The following is a 14,738-nucleotide window of genomic DNA, read 5'->3' as shown; positions in this document are numbered from 1 at the left end:
GTAGTTCCAGCTACTTGGGAGGCTGAGGCACACTGAGGATCACTTGAGCCCAGGAGCTTGAGGCTGCAGTGAGCTATGATGCCATAGCTCTCATGCATAGGTGACAGAGCAAGACCCTGTCAAAATAAATAAATAGACAAGTCACTTTTTACCAGATGACACTCACTGGCAGGTGGACTTGAAGTCACTTTTGAGTAAAACGTACGACCAACGTCGACCAAACGTACAACAGAATGAAGAAAAAGGTCTCTAAAAGAGAACCAGTCGCAAAGCCTTCTTTAAGAATCTGAATTTTTAAAAATACTGGTGTAAACATAGGGTCTCTAAAATCAATTCTAAATGGATACTGTTTATTATTGTCTCTGACATAATTCATGATAGTATTAAAATAGAAATGATATTTTCCTTGGAATAGAGTTGATATGTGGTAAACTTAAAATATTAATATAGAAAAGCAATGTGATAACCAATTGTTAATACCAGCCAAATTCATTATTCTTAAATCCCTTTAGAATAGCAGTTCTCAACTGCTGTCGTGACCCACAGGAACTGTATTAAAGGGCTGCAGCATCAGGAAGGTTGAGAACCACTGCTTTAGAATGTTTCCGGAAGGTTTAAATTAATCTACACAATTCCTGACCAGCCTGGGTGGTCTACCCTGTACTTTGCAGCAATGCTGTGTCCATGTTTGTCACGCTTTTTTCAATGAGTTCATCCTGACGAGCTGTGCTTACGATTTCTATCATCTTCACCCCTCAACTAGAGATAAGTAGGGACTTATTTTTAATCAACTTTGGTATCTGGCACTGGCATCCTCTTTTAGTAAAGCTCAGTTAAAAAAAAAAATCTCAGACCTTTTTTTCAGGGCACGTTTTCACTAAGAATAATGCTAAGGCATAGTTTGGGGAGGGAAGACAGCCTATCATCTGGGGGGAAAATCAAGAAAAATCGAAAGCACCATAAAATTGTAGAGTAGTCATCCTATAATAATGTCTTCCGCTTAGACTTTTTCAGTCCTGCTTTTGTGTGTGTGTGTGTGTGTGTCTGTGGGCCAAAAATGGGTCACTCTTCACTAAAACAAACAGAAAACTCTATTTTTAGGAAGATGATAGACAAACAGAAGAACACACATCGTCCCTGAGGTTTTGGGATCCTTTCTCATTCCTTCTTTGTTTCTCTGGGTGTAAATTCTTCCCCTAAAAGGACTTCCTCTAGTTCTCACTGTAAGTGACTGTTTTATTCTTAGCAGTAGCATTCCTACCTTTGTATCGTGACCTTCCCGGAGGACAGACTGTCTTGTAGATCTTTGCTTATGCTCTAGTCATCAGCAGAGAATCGTGGCTTGCCACCTTAATAGCAGTTAATCACTAGATGATAGCTGTTGTTCACCCATCTTCCCACTACACTATAGTGAAAGGTAAGATGATGCTATTTCTTCCCCTCTTTTTTTTTTATTTTTTATTAAATCATAGCTGTGTACATTGATATGATCATGGGGCATCATACACTCGATTCATAGACCATTTGACACATTTTCATCACAATGGTATCCTGCACATAACAGGTGCTTAATAAACATTTATTTAATTTAACTAAAATGAAAGCAAAAGCAAGTTTGTGTTTTGGAAGTATAATCTGCCTACATAATTTATCCCTCAGAACAGAACAAAGTGACGGAAAGCCTGGTGAGGTTAAGCCCAGAGGAAAGATGCCCTGTGAGTCAGGAGACCCAGGCTCTAACTGGCTTTGCTTCTGTCTTGCCGCATGGATTGCATTATTTCCTTTCTGCCCGTGGGGAGGTGTAATGCTATAAAAACACGTCAGGGGAGAGTTTACAGCATTATCCAGAAGCAAGGTGTTATTTCCCATACAAGTTTCAATAGCAAAAATTATAATGAGCATTTAGTATAAACGTTGGCTAGCAGTGTTAAATACTGTTTACTCCCAAAATAAGTAAGCTGTAATACTTGTGTAATACTTTCTCACAGATATGAATTAGGAGCTGCTCTGTTTATTGGCTGGGCAGGAGCCTCACTCTGCATAATTGGTGGTGTCATATTCTGCTTTTCAATATCTGACAACAACAAAACACCCAGGTACGAAGAGACAAAAGTTATTTCTTAAAAAATATGCTATTCTGTATCTTAATATGTGGGACAAATTACAGATGGTTTATGATTCTTAGAACCTTAAAAAACCCAGAATTGGGAAATGTTAAGAATGTAGTTTTATATAATTTTTTAAAGGGCTCATCATTATTATATTTCCAATCTGTTTCTATGGGGTGTTCCAGTAATCTCTCCATATAGGAAAACAGATACCTTGGAACGTGTTTATCATGAGTAGGAGAGAAGACACGTGTATGTTTAAAGAGGTGGCCAACATGTAGAGACTATTCTGTAAATATTTTGTAAATGAATATATATTTAGCTATAATTTTCTATTTTCCCTATCTACGGCAACTTTTGGGAGTTCCTCTGTATATATTGAAATGTGGGCCTAAATATGAGGGCACATTCTTTACTCTGGACTCATAATTTTCATGTAGGCAGGAGTTGTTGATGAAGGTCACTACTAAGTCTCCTAGGTTCCAGGAAGACGAGTTTTAAAGAATGGTATTGAAAGAGAGTAATTGAACAGACAAGTCATGAGTTTCTTCTACGGAGATTCTTTGTCACACCAGCTGTTCAGGAATGACACTTAGGTGTTTCTTGGGGCCAGAGGAAAGAGAGGAGCTAACCAAGAAAGAGGAACATTTAAACTTAGCTATTGACAGAGACAAGCAGACGGAGTGTCTTCATTTTTTGTTTGCCCTTTGTGTGCAACCAATCTGTGTTTTGCCTTTCAGAATGGGGTACGCATACAATGGGGCCACATCTGCCATGTCTTCTCGGACAAAGTATCACGGCGGAGAGGGAGATTTTAAAGCCACAAACCCTTCAAAACAGTTTGACAAAAATGCTTACGTCTAAAAGAGCTCTTGGCTGGCAAGCTGTAACTTGGGTTTGTTGTGAAAGTGAACTGTTCACAAATTGAGCCCATCAAGGCCCTGCTTTAATACTCCAACTATTTTTGAAATATGAATTTGATTGTATGGATGTAAAGGTTCTTACATAGTTGTATACTAATCATTTTCTGTTGTGGCTTTCTATAAAAAATAAAATGGTTATTTACAGGATTTGTAATATATTTTATACATTTATAGGACAAATGTAAAATATTTAGAACCAAAGTGTCAGTAAGCATTCGTAATCTAGTCTTTAATGATTCATACATAGAAGTCTTTCTCCCCAGTCCTTATAAAGAATGGTGTCTCATAAACGGCATGAGGACTGTCTGAGAATATTCCCCAAAAGGTGTCTATGTTAAACAGACATATTACTGGCTGCAAGTGGACTTCTAGTTCTTGACACCCATCTGTCATGTCTGTAATTCATTCAGATTGCTTGAGAGGGGATTGGGATATGACTGCCCTTTATGTGACACACCCACCTTAAGTGACAGCTCAGGCCTCTCTGGCACAGAAAGCAGAGACACTGGTCGTGGCTGCCTCCAGAGCTTGTGTGGTATCTGCTTCACTTTGAACTGACAGGCTGAGCTCCATCCTGTCACCCAGGTCCTGTTTATGGAACTAACTGGGTAATTGAGACACCTGCCATCTTTTAAGGCACCAAAGTTGCTCCAGGGATTGCTGAACAAAGATAAAGATTTCTTCCTAGCGCCACCCTGTGTAACAGCATGTGAGGGCAAGAGTTACCACAGGTTAGCAGCACAGGTCTCACGTGGCCTGGCTCACGCCCGCGGCCATCCGCTGAGGTCCCTACTGTTAACCACCTATACTCACAGAGGAGGAAATGAGAACAGAGGGCTTAGGTAACTTGCCACGGTAATGACAAATCCAGGCCTGTGAACCAAGATGGTCTGGGATAAAATATGTGGTTTCAAGGTGTGGATAAGCGTTAGAATCTGTGTTATCTTGGAATAAGAAACTATCTGATATGAATCATGACATGGGTGAATGTGACATTTCCCCAAAGTGTGAAAGACTTAAAAGGAAAATCACATTGTTCACAGGAGCTTAATGAAAAAATACAGGAAATGAACATGTTTGCTAAAAAGAAAGTCAAAATAAAAAATTCTATACTATGATAGTACTTGCAATATTTTTTCCAGAGATATTAACCAACTGAAAGACAGAGGGAAGGTGTGCTGCAGGCCAGTGTGGAATGGGGCTGTGTGGCTGTGCATTTCCAACACATGTTCTTTATTCAGAGCTGAGCTGGTGAAGATAGTACTTAGATTCTATTGAAGAATTTAGGAAAAGCAGAGTACGAAGGTACAGAAAAGTTCTGTTAGCGTCCAGAAACATGTATGCTGGGCATCAGTGTAAAGTAACCCTGTCCAAAGAAAAATGAACAAAACAAATGTAAAAGAAAAAAAAAGATGCAATTAACCAAGTAAATTATAGCAGTGGCTTTTATGACACAGATAGAGCAACTTAAACATTGGGTTTACTTGGTAGACGTTGATTGTTTCCCCAAGCCTTTCTTCTCAGGGTCTACTCAGCAGACCCAGAAGAGAGACCTGGTTTAAACCTGCTCTCGGCATGTTCTAGTTTTAGGGCTTGGTCAAGTTCCTCAATAACTCTCAGTTTCTCACATCTTTAGGAAGAGGCTGGTAACAATAACTATGATATAACTCAAAGGTGTAACTCAATGAATGAATGTGTGTCCAAAACAGAACACTGCAGCCTGGGTGACAGAGAGAGGCCCCATCTCTAAAAAGAAGAAAAAAAAATAATAACAACACAAAACCAAGTGGTTCAATAAATATTTGTTGAATAAATAATGAACTGAACCACGTGACCCATGGGTCATCTTAGGCATGGCACAATTTTGTAGGTTGCTTAACTCTGTCCTATTGCATGAAAATCTGAGTCAGCTTTTACTCAAGCTTGTAGAAATATACAAATAATGTGAGTACATTCGCATGAAAAGGCCTTTGGGGAAGAGCTGGAAGGAGTTTTTAGAGTGGGATGCACTACTGAGTAAAACAGACCCTGGGGATTAGGGGTAGAAACAAGATTTGTTCTAGTTAGGTCAGCACATTACATGGCATGAACACCAAGGGAAGCATCTCCCTTAGTAGACCCCCTAATTAGGGGCATTTAACACAGAACTCATCTCTAATAACTCAGCCACAGCCACAATGATGTGATGGGAGGGCTTTACTAAAAAGGTTAACAAATGGAAAGAGACCCCAAATCCAACAAGTTTAGATAAAATGTTACTTTTTCCTGGAAACAGAGTACAGATAGTACCACAAAGTATTTTAAAAATGCAAAAACCAGTTTATACTACTTTTTCGACCTTTGACAATGTCATTGCTCAAGAATATAGCTAAATGGGTTTTGAGGTATTTTATAATATGAGTTGGGTATTTTTAAGAAGTAAAAAAAAATCCTACACACAAATAAAAATTCAGTAATTACTCAATCTTTTCTATTCAAATTCTGGTAAACTGGCATTTAAAATAGCTAGATTTTATTCATGAAAGAGTCAAGATAAAGATTATGCTACAGAAAACAACTTTAATAGCAACATACTAACAGTGGGTTAAAGCTGAAATTGATAAAGGTACTTCAGGAAAATGTATTTAACGTGGACCTACCTGTAGTATATAATTCTAAACTTCTACGTGAAAAATAACCAGTCTAACGCTTAAGATTTCACTGAGTCCACTAACTGAATTTTAAGGATACTAATGGCATTTTAAAATGAAAAACACTTCCAATGTTACAATATACATGAGAACAAATATTTTGAACGTTTTAATAATTCAAATCAAACTCTGCTGTATGTTAAAAAAATCAATTGAAAATTACTTGAAAAATAAAAAACACTTAACACTGTACTGTTCTGAAGAAAAAACTTTTTATGACTTCAATGACAGGTTATTTGTAAGCAGTGGAAGTCTTAAACGCCTTTGTATGCTTCAAAATACTGTTGACAATTTGTTTTTCAATACTGTTATTAGGTGCCATTGAAGAGACCCTTATTCTTTGAATCACCTTCCTTGTTATCGTAGCAGGAGCCTTGGAACCGCGCAGGCAGATTACTGAAGTACGTGATGCTGAAATAGTGTTGGCTTCTGGAAGAACCTTCTGATGTGCGTAATTGTAATTATACATCTGAAGAGTCACTCCAATCAGTCACAGTGACTAGGCTACTTTTTAATGTGCTTACTTCATTATCTTGAAGTCCTGGGTAGGAGGAAGAGGAAGAGAAGGCCCCAGTGGTTAAACAAGCACACTGTCCCTCTAGAAATCTGTAATTTCATATTACCATGTCTCACTCAGTGTCTTGGTCTCAGTCTATTCATGAATCCCATCGCCCAGTTGCCGCGAGCTATGTACAAGGCTACTGCAGAATCCAACCATGATTCTGAATTGGCCACATCTCTAGGCTTCGCTCACAGGACCCTTGGATGTGAGCTTGCACCTTGCAGCCCGCAAGCTCCCGGGCAGCAGAGCCCACACTCTCCTTCTCCAACTTCCCCAGCATTCAGCATGGGGCCTGGATGTTCACTGTGCTCAGTATACTTATGTCATGGTTAACCGACTGAGTTGGTAAAGAGAAAGGAATGAAACTAACGAGCCGAGTAGAGATTAAATGTTAAAAACAGATTTTCTAGGGACTTAAAAGTCAATGCAATTAAAAAGTGCCATGAATTCAAGCCACTTATAGAGTGCAGAGCATTCCATTCCAGTGAGATCCTAGACTTGTTTTCTTTGAGGAGCACAGGGTTCCGGTGTTGGGGGAAGAGATAGGATATGTGTTTGGGGCACCCTCTTGGCCCATGGTAGTTAAGAGATTGTAACACAGACGTAGTCTCTTGGTTTTCAGTGATTAGAGTCCATCCTTGGGCATAGCACAGATAACTTCATGGTGGTACATGACTGCCATGTTGTAATTAGTGTGACGGTCAAGGCACAGTGGGTGTGTTGGTGGGGAGAGAAGGTAGCATGAAGGAGAGAGGTGGCTCATCTCACAAAAGGGGCACAAGAGATACTGCTGAAAATGTTTGGGGCAAGTGTGGGGATATGCATATATTAATTTAAAATTACAAACAGAGGTACGTCCCATCTGCCTTAGCAGGACATCAACGGCTACGTTTCTAGACTAGGTAGATACAAAACTCCTCCCAATGTTTTCATTTGTTAAATCATCTCTCTGACCACAATGCTTCGAGACAATCTTCCCTTGGAAGAAAATAAATGAAAATATTTGATAGATAAATATAAAAATATAGGAAGACTGCTCAAAGAATGGTCTCACTTCAGATATATGATTAGAAATTTTTTTTTTTTTTCTTTGGTCGGGGCTGGGTCTGAACCCGCCACCTCTGGCACATGGGAGAGCCACAAGAGCCGCCCATGATTAGAAATTTTAACTAGGGCAATTCCATCTACAGAATGTTTCTTTCTTTTTTTTTTTTTCTTTTTTGAGACAGAGTCTCAAACTGTCGCCTGGGTAGAGTACCATGGTGTCACAGCTCACAACCACCTCAAACTTTGGGCTTAAGCGATTCTCTTGCCTCAGCCCCCAAGTAGCTGGGACTACAGGCGCCGCCACAATACCAGGCTATTTTTTTTGTTGCAGTTGTCATTGTTGTTTTAGCTGGCCCCGGCCACCACTGAGGTATGTGGGTACTGCCCATCTACAGAATGTTTCTATGGATATATGTTTTCAAAAATATGTTTAAAAGCTGGGAGTGGTGGTTTGCACCTGTATTCTCAGCTACTCAGGAGGCTGAGATAGGAGGATTGATTGAGCCCAGGGGTTTGAGACCATCCTGGGCCACAAAGTGAGACCTTGCCTTTAAAAATAAAATAAAACAGGAGGCTGAGATAGGAGGATTGCTTGAGCTCAGGGGTTTGAGACCATCCTGGGCCACAAAGTGAGACCTTGCCTTTAAAAATAAAATAAAACAATACAAAAAAATTTTAAAGACTAAAGATCAGGCCAAAAATTAAATAAAAATAATTTGTAAATATATAAAAGTCAATTATACATAGCCAACCCTTATTCCTTTTTTTTTTTTTTGAAACAGAGTCTCACTTTGTAACACTTGGTAGAGTGCCATGGCGTCACAGCTCACAGCAACCTCCAACTCTTGGGCTTAGGCGATTCTCTTGCCTTAGCCTTCCAAGTAGTTGGGACTACAGGCACCCACCACAATGCCCGGCTAATTTTTTTGTTCTTGCAGTTATCACTGCTGTTTTAGCTGGCCATGGCTGGGTTCGAAAATGCCACTTTTGGTACATGGGGCCGGCGCCCTACCCACTAGGCCACAAGTGCTGCCTCACCCAGACCTTATTAAAATAACATAAAGAGACTTGACGCCTATAGCTCAGAAGCCAGGGTGCCAGTCACATATACCAGAGCTGGCGGGTTCTAACCCAGCCTGGGCCTGCCAAACAACAATGACAACTACGATAAAAAAAAAAAAAAAGCTGGGTGTTGTGGTGGGCACCTGTAGTCCCAGCTACTCAGGAGTCTGAGGCAAAAGAATCGCTTAAGACCAAGAATTTAAGGTTGCTGTGAGCTGTAACGCCACAGCACTCTACAAAGGGCGACATAGTGAGACTCTGTCTCAAAAAAACAACAACAAACAAACAAAGAAAGCTTCAGGATGTTTGTATCTGACAATACATTACCATAATTAGATATTTATGGAGATGAAACACAAGTAATCAGAATGAAAGTGGCGAACCTTCTCCCTTTGGCACCTTAGGGACAAATGCACCCCAGGCACTTGGCACTTGACTGAAATTTGACTCATGCTTCACAGGTGGTGGAGGTTCCTTCTGTTCTTTCCCAGTTTTTTTCCCCACAGATTTTTCTTCCTCTAAGGACGATATGTCCCAGTCATCGTCATCTACGTCTGCGCACTAGAAGAGAGGCACGGAGAATAATGAACATTTCTTAAAGAAATGGTTGTTGGTCAGACTGAGCAGCTGGCACTGGACAGTAAGATAAGAAGTGGGGGACTACCGGGGATCCCACACCTGGTTATTTCTGCAGGGCAATGAAATGGATTTGGAAGTCAGTGTTTTTAAAACTAAAGCCCATTGTCTCTTTTTCTTTTCTGGCCTTGGAAATGTGTTTCCTAATCGACTAATCATGAATTTAGAAAATTCCAGAGATGCTACGTTGTGGGGACGTGGAGTAGGAATAAGACCTGCTCTGGGCTCTTCCCTCTGTGGGGACATGACACGGAACTCCTAGATAACCTCACAGGGGGGCTCTGCAGAAACAGGCCTGACCGGAAGAGCACACATTTCTACCAAGCCCTTCCTAAAGGAAGTCAGCTCTCTTTGGAATGACACAGGACTTTCTGTCATTTTGGCTTGTGTAGCACAAATAGCACTAACTAATAAGAGCAGTTTGAAAAAATACTCTGGGCTGGGTACAGCAGCTCACGCCTGAAATCCCAGCACTTTGGAAGGTGGAGGTGGGAGGATCGCTTGAGCCCCAGAATTTGAGGTAACAGTTAGTATGATCGCGCCACTGCACTCCAGCTTGGGCAAGTGAGAGTCTGTTTGTGAAAAATAAAACAAACCCTCTGTATTCTACAGATAAATAAGATAAGAACTAAGTATAATTTAAATGAAAAATAAGGAAAAGAGTGATGACTACAGGAAGACCAACACATACAAGCTGTGCCTGGAAATACAAAGGGAGAGCTCCACCCACAGAGACTTTCTGGCACCATGGGTGTTAGGTCTGCTCAGAAAACGTCTGGGCTCTGCTGATATAGGCAGAAGAGCTTAGGCTCCATAGTAGACACTCTCTTTCTGTTTTTTGAGACAGAGTCTCACTTTGTTGCCCTCAGTAGAGTGCTCTGGCATCACAGCTCACAGCAACCTCAAACTCTTGGGCTCAAGTGATCTTCTTGCCTCAGGCTCATGAAAAGCTGGGACTACAGACACCTGCCATGACACTTGAGAGATGGAATCTCATTATTGCTCAGGCTGGTCTCTGAACTCATGAGCTCAAACAATTCACCCACCTTGGCCTCCCAGAGTTCTAGGATTATAAGCATAAGCCACCACACCCGGCCCTCATAGACTTTTTTGACCTACACCTCTCTGAAGCATCTCTCCCCAGTGACTCCAGCTAATCCCTGAAAAGTCCCTAAAGACATGCCAGGGTAATGGACAAGCTCCTGAACTTGGATCTGGAGGCCCTAGATTCCAGCCAGTAACAATTCTTCATACAAGCCATCTGTAAGATTAGCATTTTACATATTACCAGTTACTGCTCCAATATCTTTGATTCTCTATGGAATGGAAAGAAATGCCATACTGAAAACAAGATAAGGTGAAAATCTCACCCTCCACAATACTAATTATCTTTGTTTCATATTTCACTACAAAAACTGCAATCATTTCTTTGTTCGTTAAAAGATGCATTTATGTATGTTTAGCAAGTAAAAGTGATTTCACCTTTAGTTCTTCCTGTGATTCCTCCTTTTTGATAAAGACCTCAGCAACATTAACCCCACCAACTGGTTTATTCACATTTCTGTGAAGTAGACCCGTCTTTTCAACTTTTTCAGTTAGTGTTTTAATAGAGGTTCCTAAAAAGATCAATAAAAATTAGAAACAGAATAGAATAGAAATAGAATTAAAAATTATATCAATCTTCAGTTCCAAAATAACCCAATGGAAAGCTTTGGAAGAGTCTAAGCTTTGCACAAAATTATGTATTTTTAAAATAAAATGAAGTGATGTATTTTGGGGTCGGAAACAAAAGTTAAGTACTTTCAATTTCAAAAAAAATCACGATCCTCTAGATTAGGAGCAACAAAGTTTTCATTTTAAATGAAAGAAGTATGGTCTCATTCAAGTTTGTGGTTAGAAACTTTAATTTCAGTGAGGTAACTTGCATGAATGGCATATTCATATTCATGGGTATTTTCAAAAGCAATATAGATTATTTTTAAATGAGTTATGTTTTATATGATTATATACATGGTATATGCAAATTGCATATATTATAATAAATTAATTATATCTAGTATGTTCAAAATACGTAAATGAAAAACTGAATTGAGCAGAATTTCTTTAAAAAAAAAAAAAGACCAGTTGGAGAACATTCTCTTTAGTAAAGGATCATTAAGAATGGAAAAGCAAGTATCCAATGTACTTGATACTAACATGAAGCCAGTAGATGAACTAACACATGCCCACACAAGAGAAAAACTGAATTTAATTTAAGCTGGGGGGAGAATGGTGTGCTCCCACCGAATGGGCACAGCGTAGGGTACATGGCACACCTCCTAGGTGCAGGACACAACTACAACAGGGACCTTACCTAACAAACACAAACATTGTAACCTAATCGTTTGTACCCTCATATTAATCTAGGGGGTAAAAGAGGCCCGTCACCTCTACTTCTCTTCAGTAGATTATCTGCTGTCACAGATGGGAACCTTGTCTTCCTTTAGAATTACCCAAGCTCCGAGAGGCAGCGCAGTGTATTAGAGCACTTCTAACAGTCACTCACTGCTCTGAGCTGAACTGTGCCTCCCCAGACTCAGATGTTGAAGTCCTTCCCCAGTCCTTCAGAATAAAACCTTATTTGGAGATGGTGCCTTTACAGAGGTCATCAGGGTAAACTGAGGTGGATTTGTGGTCCAACATGACCAGTGATGTTATACGAATGGGAAATTTGGACTTGGTTTTGTACTTCCAGACTCCAGAACTGAGAAAATAAGTTTCTGTCCTTTAAGCCGCCCAGTCTGTGGGACTTGGCTACTGTAGCCCTAAGAAGCCGACACATCAGCTGTCCCCACCTCCTTCCTCTCCTCACCTTCAGCAGAGGTTAGCTGCTCAGCACTGCCCAGCTTGCTCAGGAAGCACGTTTCAGGGCAGCCCTGTCCCTTCCTCACACACTCTCCCAGCTCAGACTCCCAGTACGTGGTGCCCCTGGGGGAGGACTGGTGTCCTCAGTAAGATATCCACAAGGTTTCTCAATGACAAAAGCTCACCGGTGGGCTTAGGAGAAGCATCTGAGTCCTCTGTTTCACTTTCCTCGGTCCAATCCATGTCACTCTTAACGACGTTCTTTACCAAGGTGTGAGGTGGTGGCACAGGAAGCAGGTCTGGGCACACGTAGGTCTGGACGAGGTTGTCATCCTCCAGCTCCTCCTCTGAACTGAAGGGAGGTGTCCTACGTGAATCAAAACCAAGACGGGGTGCTATTTCCTTAAGTTCCAGGATTTATGAATGGTATGCCTCTTAGAAGTAATGAGAACTTTCTCAGGGAATTCCCAGTGAGCCAGGATGGCAGCGAGGCCTGGGAGTTAGATACAGGCTGAAGAACTGCCGAGTGTGGAGTGCACCGAAACAGATTGAAGTTACAACCTTCCTCCTCTAAACTCAAATGTGTGTGCTCTTAACAGTTCTGGTTTTACATACCTGAGAGTAACATTTCTCAGTGGAAGAAATCACTTTCCTCAATAAAACTACTCCATCTTTTAAAATAGTATATTTACTTACAACTTACCTTTATACTGTACCTTAACAAAGTACCCTTATGTACGCAATTTCATTTGTATTAGCCCATGAATTAAATTCTGAAACAGAAGTTCAGAACAAACAGAAATGTTTGTTCATTTCAAGAGTGCTTATTGAACACCTAAATTCTGGACAATGTGTCAGTCATGTAAATGGTGAGTCAGTCTTACTACATCCCATGAAATAAAGTCCTTTCCACGAGATTATATACATGAAGAGAAGTTTTGAGGGATGAACCATTATGTGTTGTCTTTATTATATAATGCTTTAGTGAAGAAATATTTATGGCATCAATATCTCCAGAATAAGGCAATGAGGATTGTAAGGATAAAATTCAATTATAAGAAAATGAGTCTTACTCAGAATTAATGACAAATAATATACCTACAATTTATTGAGTACCCACAAGTACCAAGCACTGAGCCAAGCCCTTTTCATATAGTCTCATTTAATTTGTAGAATTATCCTGTAAGAAAGGCAGCAATATTCCATATTACAGATAAGAAATCTGGTTCTTAAAAGCCATTTGGTTTTAACATGCTTACTGAGAATGTGACCTTGGGGCAGGTGGCAGGGCTAGGGAGGGGGTGACTCAGCTCACTCTGGTCATTCTTGTTAATGGAGGCAACGATGTGGTCAAGGGCTAATGACTTAAGTAACAGCTGATAAAGAAACAAGGACATGGAACGCAAAGGACATGGTAAAACAAGCACATAACAAAAGAATCACAAATTAATTGTGATCAATTAATAATTACAGCTCGGTCAACCGCAATAAGCATATTGCTTCACAATGAAAGGAATGTTCAGCGTAAAGAATGTTTAAAAAAATACCCCCACCCTTGGGGAACTGACTAGTACTCACGTAATAATTGAAGACTTTCTGGGAAAATGATCTTCTGTGAAATTTTTCTTAATTCTAAAAAACAACAGAAAAAATGATGTATTTCTCGACTGTGTGAGTGAATAATAATACAATTTAACATGAATGTCTATAAAATTGATGATTTTTGCTTTGAACATACACTGCAGAGGGAGAGGAGCAACAAGTCTCCCTTCAACAAGGGAACTGGTAGGAACTATAAGTGTGATTTTCTGTTGGGCCAAACACTGTTATGGACCCTTCTGTCTCCCCCAAATTCATATGTTGAAGATCTGACCCCCCAATGTGATGATATCTTGGGAGGGGGCCAATGGGTGTTAATTAGGCTTAGATGAGATCATGAGGGTGGAGCCCCCTTGATGGGATTAGTGCCCTTGTAAGAAAAGGAAGAGGGACCAGAGTTCACTCTATCTTTACCATGTGGTGACACAGCAAGAAGGCAGCTGTCTGCAAGGCAGAAAGAGAGCCTTCCCCCAAACCCACCCTTGCTGGCACCCTGCTCTCCATTTTCCAGGCTCCAGAACTATGAGAAAATAAATTTCCATTGTTAAAGTCACTCAGTCTACAGTATTTTGTTATGGTAGCCTAGGCTGCCTAAGACAAACATTAAAAAAAAAATTTAAGGGTTGAAAATACTCACTTTGGAACAGATGTCTTATCTGTAAAAACAGGTCTTTGTCTAATCAACTGTCTGCTTTTGGGAGGAAGTTGTATCCCTTTGGGTACTTCTCCATTTGAAAGGTTATCCATTTGAGAAACATTGAACTTATCTGGAATAGTAGTGACATTTGTGAATCTCCATTGCCTTTATGAACAGTAAATTAAAAAAGTGAAAGCAAACAGTACAATATTGTTTAGGCTGCCATGGAAACAAACAAGCCATCTCTAGGGTTTGTAGCCCATATTACTCCAGGGATTTGTTTTAACCTAAAAACAAAATCCAAGAATCAGCACTTAATAGTGCAAACAGTAAAGTGAAGTGCCAAAGTTTGTTAATCATTTCAAATCATAAAAAAGTTGTTAAATTAAGTAAGCTCCCATTTGCAACAGTGAAATGGCAAGTGGGTAATAGGCTCACCTGAAGAGAGTAATGTTTTCTCAATTTTACAGCTGACCTGATGTTCAAGGAATTCTCGAATTTGTTGAATGTTAGGTATTTGTCTTTCTAGCTCATATCTGGCCAACTCCACATTTCTCAGCACCTTATTCAAGTGATCACTTGGAATACCACGTATATCCTAGAAAAGTAAGATGTTAAATTAATCAACTA

General features: G+C 40.0%; 2 protein-coding genes across 7 annotated transcripts in view; one reads left to right on the top strand and one right to left on the bottom strand.

The window, feature by feature from the left end:
• CLDN10 (claudin 10) overlaps positions 1-3,178 on the top strand; it is a 171,209-nt gene extending 168,031 nt beyond the window's left edge. For all 3 annotated transcript variants that reach the window (XM_053563568.1, XM_053563567.1, XM_053563566.1), the window contains exons 4-5: positions 1,989-2,096; positions 2,849-3,178. In XM_053563568.1, coding sequence (XP_053419543.1) covers positions 1,989-2,096; positions 2,849-2,972 — 232 coding nt within the window. In that variant the 3' untranslated portion in view covers positions 2,973-3,178. The remainder of the gene's footprint in view (positions 1-1,988; positions 2,097-2,848) is intronic.
• Positions 3,179-3,315: 137 nt separating this feature from the next.
• Positions 3,316-14,738, bottom strand: part of DZIP1 (DAZ interacting zinc finger protein 1) — a 56,745-nt gene continuing 45,322 nt past the window's right edge. For 3 of the 4 annotated variants that reach the window (XM_053563561.1, XM_053563562.1, XM_053563564.1), the window contains 7 exons: positions 14,547-14,706; positions 14,109-14,238; positions 13,451-13,504; positions 12,058-12,239; positions 10,511-10,644; positions 8,776-8,953; positions 3,316-6,262 (listed from right to left, as the gene is read on the bottom strand). In XM_053563561.1, coding sequence (XP_053419536.1) covers positions 6,183-6,262; positions 8,776-8,953; positions 10,511-10,644; positions 12,058-12,239; positions 13,451-13,504; positions 14,109-14,238; positions 14,547-14,706 — 918 coding nt within the window. In that variant the 3' untranslated portion in view covers positions 3,316-6,182. Of the gene's footprint in view, positions 6,263-8,719; positions 8,954-10,510; positions 10,645-12,057; positions 12,240-13,450; positions 13,505-14,108; positions 14,239-14,546; positions 14,707-14,738 lie in introns of all 4 variants that reach the window. The other variant, XM_053563563.1, reaches the window with a different exon arrangement.

Source organism: Nycticebus coucang, chromosome 15, assembly GCF_027406575.1.
Source record: "Nycticebus coucang isolate mNycCou1 chromosome 15, mNycCou1.pri, whole genome shotgun sequence".
Classification (NCBI taxonomy): Eukaryota; Metazoa; Chordata; class Mammalia; order Primates; family Lorisidae; genus Nycticebus; species Nycticebus coucang.
Note: the sequence above shows the minus strand (reverse complement) of the source record. Positions and strands in the feature narration are given on the sequence as shown.